This window comes from Diadema antillarum, unplaced genomic scaffold (genome assembly GCF_040938485.1).
Source record: "Diadema antillarum isolate AM-2024a unplaced genomic scaffold, OU_Dant_1.0 seq00000369_RagTag, whole genome shotgun sequence".
NCBI classification, from domain to species: Eukaryota; Metazoa; Echinodermata; class Echinoidea; order Diadematoida; family Diadematidae; genus Diadema; species Diadema antillarum.
Window position 1 is genome coordinate 651,554 of NW_027271370.1, and position 9,611 is coordinate 661,164.

Below are 9,611 nucleotides of genomic sequence, written 5' to 3' on the forward strand. Positions count from 1 at the left end.
TTTTCTAATGCAGCAACATCAACACAACTTACTAGTTGCATTACATACGTCTTTTAAAATTTCTGGATGCTGACATGCAAATCTTTGAGGCCAGAGGTTTCAAGTGTATACAGACACACATTCAATATCATGTTTCTTTCATGTCTCTTTTACTTCTGTTGAAACCCACTTCTGCATGACTTGAATGAAATACACGTACAGTACAACATTTAAATATTGTTGTCGCGATGAAATGATTGAACTGGATGAGTGCTGATGTTATAGAAACAGTGTGTTTTGTACTTTAAGGAAACATAAAAAAAGAAACGATTTCCAAGAAAGATGACTTCCAACAACATATTTGCAAGCATCTATAAACAACAATCTGTTGACTGCACAGGTTTGTAATCTATTTTCCACCTGAATACTGCAAAGAATACGATATCAGCAAAATATTTGTCCATTTTGCTTTGTGATATCTTTGCTCTGTTTCAATTTTGCATACTGTCTACTTGATTTCCATGTAATATCTTTACCTCAGTAACAGCCTATAACAAATGGTCATGCCAGATTACACTTCTGCAATCATGCCTTGCTACGATGCCCATTATAATTGTTACATTTATCACTGTCTTCACACTGAGAACAGGGTATTGTCTCACGTCATACTCAAGAGTGTACCAATAAGCATTTATTAGAAGCCATTAAGCCAGAATTGAAATAAGTCTGTAAAAATACAGCTGTACCAGTCTATTTCAAGTTGACAATAATAATCGAAATAGATATTACGACAAACACAATGGCAGAGATTTCATCAAATTCGACAAATTCAAGGATGAACACTGAACTAGGGCTTTCTATAGCTCAGTCGGTAGAGCACTGGGCTGGCAATACGGAGGTCTCGGGTTCGAATCCCGATGGAATCCCATCTTCTTTGCTCATTTTTCCACTAATAAAATACTGAGAAAGTTAGACTTCTAATGTATGTACAAATGGTTGCACAAAATACAATGTAGCTCACGGTATGATGGTCACATACAAATACTTGCTATCTACATGAGGTGATGTCATCACCTCCACATCTCTCAAAGCAGGGCTGCACACCAACCTATTTTTTCTACTGGTCCGACCTGTCCGTCGGACCGGGGTAGGTACCCAGTTTTTCCATGTTTTACTGGTCCATTCCTGAAAAAGTTACTGGTCCGAAAGTGATTTTTACTGGTCAGGGACCATCGGACCAGTGCCAGTGTGCGTTGTTGTCAAAAACATGTATGAACATAAATCATTTTTTGTAGGTGAAATAAATTTAACACTATTACATTTCATCGACTACGAAACAAAAGGATGCTAGAATAACGTTCTATGATTTCAGCCTTAATAAGAAAGAAACAATTTTCCTGAAATCAAAAGTTTATGTAATTAAAAGTGGGTAAATTTATAAGCATTGTTCCAATCAATAATCCAAATATTGGGTAAAACAGTGCCCTTGTAGTTTTCATATTAGCATTTTACTGACGATGAAAATAATTTAGAAATGACATCAAAATATATGTAGAGGATATTGAACTCAACAATTTTACACCCCCCCCCCCCCCCCCAAATGCAATAACGCCCTTCTGGTTCTCAGCCAACAATATAATCTGAGTCAAAAACAAGGTAGCACTAGATACATATTAGTAACAATGATTTTTGAATGAGAATTTGCTTTTGCTGAAGAACATTTGTGTGAACGGCAACCATTCATGATTCTATACTTTTTTTTAACGAACTGGTGGAAGAATTTTAAAGCAGTGACATCATCACCTTGAGATCTATTAGGTAAAAGCATGTAAAAGTATGAAATTCTCAAATACTATATTTGCCTTATGGTGCAATCTTGATGGAACTTCTACCATTCTCTTTGTCTGATTTTACTCCCTTCATTGCAGTCCTCTCAAACATGGTGTGGCATCCCACTTAAAACCAAGCAGTTACTGAGCCTGGAATAAAAAAGGGGGGTTATTACGTACAATGCTCTTTACTTTTTAATTGACAGTATTGTTTGAAAGGGTGTGCTTAGCAATTTTTTATACTGCAGCAAGCATTCAATCAAATTGGGCATAATGCAAAAAACAAAAACAAAAACTACACATATGAAGCTTTGCTTGCCGCTCAATAATTTGCACCGTCAAACTACCCTTGTGGAACGATTCAGTCACCACAGTGAAAAAACATGCATCAGAGCAAAGAAGGAAACCTTCTCTGGAAGGCTGGAGATCGTAGTGATGAGAAACAATCTCTCAAACATTTGGAGGTCATGCTGTGGTAACAAAGTCTTGTACTGCTCACTGCAGTTCCGCTAATCTAACACTGGAGCTCATACAACTTTATAATAAATACCAAACTATTTGTACATGTGGCAGTGAAGTTTGAAATGCTTCTGGCCATTATATGAAATTTGAAAAATTTCTGGTACAGCTTTATGATTAGCATACTGGTACAATGTACATGTATGCCTTAAAATTGATTTTGACTGCTTACTCAGAGAAAGATGTATTGCCAAGCATTTGTAGCAATGCATCACAGCTACATGTATTACATGTACTAACATTGTCAGGTACAATTGTAGATATTGGTAATGACAAGTTTTATATACATTTGTGTGTAATACCAACATATACCATATACCATATACCATATACCATATAACAAACTGGTAAGTGTATTGTGATTAACTTCCCCTTTCATTTTCTGCAAAACATTTTCTGGATGGGTAATCAGTTTATCGTTGAGTTACACATGTACACTGTATGTATCTGTTATGCAATTCTACATATTGATGCCATTGCATTTATACTTGCAGTTGTCTTTTTTTTTAATTACTATCTCTCCTACTGTATTCTTTCATGCAATAGGAAACACAACTATCTTCACAGCTGTAAACTTTGCCTCATTGGTACTGGTAAACTTTCTAATTGCTGCCCACAACTTATCAAACTTCTGGGCTGCTTCAGGAACAATGTTGTAACCATATGGGCTCACATGAGCTCCTGGAAGTTAAAGACTGTGTATTAGACACTCTGTCTGATTTAAAACAATCATCAGTGTAACTCTCTTGCATTCAGAGTTCCATTTTCATTAGTCCATACAACTTTGAGAAATACGTGTAATGCAGAGCAATACCAATAAAGAACCCAGGTTTGTTTATGTCCATGCACACCAACCAAAACTACAATTAACCTGAAGTACGGTACATTATCCAACGCTGTACATTGGCAGTGGGCTGACGGTCCAGGACTAGTAAAATCACTGTCAGACCGGTAACCTTTTTAGGAATGGACCAGTTGAAAAAAAAAAAAAAACAAACAAACTAGGCACCTACTGGTCTGACAGGCAGGTCGGACCAGTAGAAAAAATGGGTTAGTGCGCAGCCCTGCATTACCTCAACATTGATACACTGTGCCAGACCTACTGTAACTAGAGCATGAGGGTCTTGAACCTTAGTTGAATAGTTCATGCCTCAAGCAAGATTCAGAGAACAGAGATATCAAAACTGGACTTGTTAGTCCATGGGCCAAGACCCGAAAAATGGGTTGTTGGTACCATCTGTGGTGGCACAACCTTTTTGGTGTCAGTTTGTTTGTCGGGCATAGATATGCTTATCAAGCTATGATAGCATTTCCAAATGAGTAGCTTAGTCATGATAAATGAATTTTTAACCAATTTGGTCTCGTTTTTATATCCCTATACTTCTGAATCGAAACTAAACCGCTATACAAAGAAGAGCACTGCCTTCTGTATGTCCACAGGTGTTCTGTTGTAAACGTGGTGCGCTTAGTCTTTATTCAAGGCAGCGAAGGGAATATCCAAAGAGTTATGATGTCCACAGCTGTCACGCGGTGCGCTTAGTCTTTATCTAGACCAATGTACCGTTATCATATCTAAAGTTCCTCATAAAAGGGATTATCTATACTGTTTTTATACTACCCTATCAACAAATACATCAGTTTTAAACAAAAATCACTCTGTTCATTTACAATAATGTATCGTAGTGTACCGGTACATTGTTTTTGCATTATCTTATATTGTTGGAGGGATATAAAGCGACATTGGCGTGGTATCAGCGTTTTCACCGTAGCGTTTTTGCCGGAAAATGATAAATAATTGAAAGATACGGTAAAATTCACGAGGAATTGCTTTTGTTGTTGTTGTTGTTTTTAGATAAAAGGATATACACTGTATCATACGCTTTGGATACTCCCTTCGCCGTCTAGAATAGAGACTAAGCGCTGTGGACATCATAACCTTTGGATATTCCCTTCGCTGCCTTGAATAAAGACTAAGCGCACCGCGTTTACAATAGAACACCTGTGAACATTCCATAGAGCTGCATTTTACAGCTCTACGGAACATACAGAAGACAGTGCTCTTCTTTGTATAGCGGTTAGTTTCGATTCAGAAGTATAGGGATATAACAACGAGACCAAATTGGTTAAAAATTCATTTACTATGACTACGCTACTCATTTGGAAATGCTATCATAGCTTGATAAGCATATCTATGCACGACAAACAAAATGACACCAAAAAGGTTTTGCCACCTCAGATGGTACCAATATCTGTCCTGGCCCATGGACTATGTGAGATGAACCTTCATCTTGTTTTCTGTTTGTTTCTTAGTTTGTCACTGTTGTTCTTTAACAAACAGTAGTAAACTCAATGTTCTGCTATTGATGGCTAAAGTGCATAACAAGTCTGCTAAATATTCTACATAGTATACAAATATACTTGGCCTTGAGAGTTTCTTGTTAAAACTATGGGCAGAGGTGACTCCAAAATAGTACTATTCACTGATACCCCTTTCAGTAACTCTCTGGCGCGGGCCAGGGGCGGGCTAAGTCGTAAAATTTTGAGTTTATGAATGGGTCAGGCCATAGTGGCCCGCGCCAGGAGCGGGCCAGGAGCGGGCTATTTTGGCGCTGCTGCAGCTAGCACCAGGTGCGGACCAGGCACGGGCCTGGCGCTGATCGAAGAGTTTATGAACGATAGCAGCGCCAGGCGCAGGCCAAAATTCCTTTCACGGTCAAAGGTCACAGCTTACGCTGCTCAGCTCATAAGCACGCGGCATGCACATCAAATATCGCGCAAAAATGCACTTCCGCTCTGTCCATGACGTGTTCAGTTACCATGGTAGTTATCCCTCACGTGGCCGAGTTCGTGAATGGGTCATCGTAAAAGTAGCGCGGCTCTGCTGTGGTTACTGAAGGCAATTTTTACTGCTTGGCATGGGCCAAATTAGCTCGGGCCAGGAGCTGGCCAGAAATGCATGAGTTACTGAAAGGGGTATGAGGGGCGCAGCCCCGAAGTGAATAGTACTATTTTGGAGTCACCAAGGCCCATAGTTTTAACAAGAAACTCGAAACTAGGCAAAGTATATTTGTTTTATATTTTGGATCAAAAATTTGAATAAATAGTGAAAATTATTATATAGGCTTAGCCGCACTGCGGTGGCAGCTCAGCGCCTTCAATACGCAACAGTGCGAGAGATCGGAAATTGAAATAGGTAGCAGCCGTGACACCACTAGAGTTGGCTGTCGCATGTATCCAAGCGATCATATGGCTGCTGCAAACCTGAACACTAGAATTCGGGACCGGACGGGTACACTTGATTGTAAAGAAGGGTGATTGTGACATCATTTCGCAAATAGTATACTATTTGCAAAATGTCGTCATAAAAGTGACGTCATTTTGCAAATATTACTTCATGGAGTGTCAAACACATCAACATTCTAAAATAGTTCAAGATACCTATAATCACGTGAAGCTCGTTTAACCAATCAATGGAAGACAAATTTTTGATCCAAAATATAATACCCAATAGCTTGTCCTGTCTCTTGTAATGGGCATACATATGTGTAAAAGGTACAGTTTACAATTTGGGAGCAGTGATTTAAGAAATGCTTGAGATATCACACTTGATGCATAATGTGTGTGTGGGTCAGTTGTATCACAAAACATCCTACCATATAAAAATTTCCTTATGAGGCCTAAAATATAAGGAGACATCACTAATTTTGCAGACAAAACCATAACTGTAGACAGTTTAATCTGGAAACAATTTTGTCATAACTATTGTTCACATTTTGTATATTTAATAATACTTAACATTGATTATATTGATTCAAATTTTACATTGGTTGTTTCTATCCCTAACTCACATACTAGAACTATTTTGAAGCACTACAGTTGGGTTTTTGTTTCATCTGCAGTGGTAAATAATGCCTTTACAGTCCAACAATAGCTAAAAAAAAATAGCATACTAAAACTTGTTTTGTTGAGGGAGTTCAATAACATACAGTTAAGTATTATTAAATATACAATAGAAAAATATACAACAGAAAAAGAATAAAATCAGGAACCAGGACAACAACTACAAATGCACATGTAATATCATGGCCTTTTGACCAAGGTGTGTTGAGTCTACTGAAACCCATGCAAATCTATACAACCTGTACATGTCATCTGTAGTGTAAAATATTGCATTTATTAGCGTTATAACACAATGCTATATTGGTGGTTAAAATGTTCTAGATGTCTAGAATAGCAATATCAGTGATATGAAAACTAGAAAAGCACTCAAAGAGTGCAGACCTCCACCAAGCAGCTCATTTCCACCTATCATTATACACGCATGCTGAAAATCACCCAATTTCCAAATATACAAGCCTTGCCCAAGCAGAGCATGTGCTTTCATAGAAAACCTCAAAGACACGCAGCTTGAACTCCCAAGTTCATTGACCCTATCTGCAAAAGAAAAAAAAATCCTTCAAAATTCCGTAAAATTCCTGGATCATTACCAAAATTAGATTGTCTGTTCCCTGTGTCATTAGCTAACTTTTCCTGCAAGTTTCATTCAAATCCATTTACAACTTTTCATGTTCAGGCAAGTATTCTGCAACAATTTGAAATTCTGTTTGCCTGACAGATTAAGTGGTAAAAAAAAAAAAAAAAAAAGTATTGTAGCACCCTGTACTCTCTAATTATTCACAACTGTGCTGGCTGCATCATTGGATAGTCACTCATCATGTTAGGTCCAGTCTATATCCAGTGCATTGCCCATCCTAAAAGTAAAGGATCATCACTTTTACATAGCTATCAATTAGCACTTCTGTTACCCATTTAACTCTTGAAATACATTATATGCCTTTGCATGGGGATATAAAGCTTATTTCAACCAAGCAGAGAAACAACTTTATGGAAATTCACATACTTTGATCAGAAATGATATTAAATCACCAACACATACATTTGTACTATGTAGGTAACTATTTATGCCACTCTGATTGTGCTATCCAGAATGGAATCCTATGCTGTATTAATTCAACAAAAAAAGAAGAAGTATATTGCTCATGACACATGTAGCCAGTAATTCAACGCTGTTCGCAAAGTGTTTTTATACCGATATATAATTCACAAATATGCATTTCCATGAGAAAACATTTTCTCAACTTTTGTCCTTGGATGGGAATCCCTAAATATATCCAGTACCGGTATACAATAATCTTCCTTCAATCTCTTTAAGATACATTTATCTATGATGTATATATAGACACATCTACATGTGTATGTATTTTTTGTTTTTCACTCTAAGATAAGAAATAGTCGTACAAATTCATTCAAAAAATTGTACATCAATCCAGTTTGCATGGAAGGTGCAAAAGTGCAACTACATTGTATTGGCGGCAGCAAGAATAAAATAGTTATAATTCAAGCAAAGATCACATTCAAAAGACAATTCTAATCTATAAATGTGACCATATGGGCCTCAGTCCCACCTATAGCCAATGAGATGGTCAACGGGCACCAGTTCTGCCTGCCTGGTTACTGGAATGGGATGGGATGAGATTGGCAACAATGCATGGAATCTAGACTCTACAACATCTCGATCTGAATTTTATTGTATTGTGGCTTAGTCATACATGTTCTCACGATATTTTGTAGTAGATCTCCTACTATTGGATTCTCTAAAAAGTTCTTTCAAAAGAGTTAAAAAAACCCAAAAATTCATACAAGCCGTGCCCATGATCCGACCACAACGCCATCCAGAATTTGACCCCCTGCTACATGGGATGTAGAAACCTTGTGCTTTTGTGCACGGTCGAACCTTGGCACGGGAGGTCGAACCTTTGGTGCGGGTGCCATATTTCTTTTCCCATCATCTTGCAAATTTGAGCCAAGTATGGTCTTGTAAATGCTTGTGTCTTTGTCTACATGGTACAGCCAAATACATTAGGATGTGTGGTCCCCTGAGATGCACACAGCCACCGAATGTGAGGAACCAACAAGCAGCAGCATGCAGATGTAGCAGGCAGTAAACAGCCATTGATTGCGTGGGAACAAGCTAGACCCTCGACCCTCCCTATCTTACTAGTATCTACACTGATCCTGAAAAATGCAGTGTTTTCAACCACAAAAAAGTGGGAAAACAACGTTTATATCCTTTAACTTCAGTTGAGATAATCTTACTCAAGCTACGCACGCAATGGTTATTGTGGATACTAGAGAAAGAAGGGGTCATTAACGTACACAACTGCGTATATCCCCTACCCCCACACATTATCGTATGTCCCCATCTTTATCTACAGATGGGACTAAGGAACCTGCTGCAGTCCATAACGGTACGGAAGCTATGCTTCACTCTGCAGTATTGAATATCGTATGCGTACATATACTTACAGCGTGTCTGCTCTGAGGATACATATCTTATGGGTATTTCCAACCTACAGATCCAGTAAAGAAGACGGTATTCCGGTAAAAGTTACCCTCAAGAGGTGCCTCGATCCCGGGGTGACGTATTCCAACACTAGTTCCAATGGGTGGATAGAGAACACATACTGCATGTGTGTGTATGGTGGTGGTGTAGAATATGACCGCGTTACGTGAGTAGGCGAATATTCGACGGAGTCAACGAGAGTATACACTTGTAGTTACAGTTCAGCGAGGATGATCCAATCAGTGTTAGTGTATGAAAAACAGATCACGATAGCTGCCAAACATAGACCGGTATAGCCCATACAGTTTCCAATTTTTATACTATGGCACGGAATGCAATTGTAAATACACGTTAAATTTAGTTGTGCCTAGTAGCCCCGTATCCACCCTAAGATTCTCGAATAATATTGAGCAGATAGGCAGCAAAATAGATACCACACAATAAGTTATTTTCCACGCGGGACGCGGACGACAAAGAAACAAGTGATATATTCCATAAAAGGAAAGTAATTGATTGGCTGTATCACCGACGGCGATCGAACGTGACCAGTAGGAACGGTGGAATTCACGTGCTGCTAATTTATGTCGCAGTTGTGGATCAGTTGACCAATCATGCGGTTGCTTCAAAATAGCCACGCCCCTGTGAGTGACACAGCGATCACGCCTGACTAAGGTTCGGTTGACAAATTGCTGAAAGCCTCACCTACCACTTATCCGCGGAATGCGGGCATAGAAAGCGATTGCATTTCACGCTGATATGGCCTGGCAGTCTGGCTGCAGCGGTGCAGACGCGCCTGTACACTATTCCATAGGGATTAGCTACCCAACAACAAAGCAAGGAAAATTATCAAGTTACCCTGGGGGTAGTCGCAACGGGGGTTC

At 38.8% G+C, this 9,611-nt stretch overlaps 1 protein-coding gene across 2 annotated transcripts in view; it reads right to left on the minus strand.

Moving 5' to 3' along the window:
• LOC139731414 (transducin-like enhancer protein 4) overlaps positions 1–9,211 on the minus strand; it is a 96,171-nt gene extending 86,960 nt beyond the window's left edge. For both annotated transcript variants that reach the window (XM_071642303.1, XM_071642301.1), the window contains exon 1: positions 8,694–9,211. In XM_071642303.1, coding sequence (XP_071498404.1) covers positions 8,694–8,717 — 24 coding nt within the window. In that variant the 5' untranslated portion in view covers positions 8,718–9,211. The remainder of the gene's footprint in view (positions 1–8,693) is intronic.
• Positions 9,212–9,611: the final 400 nt, after the last annotated feature.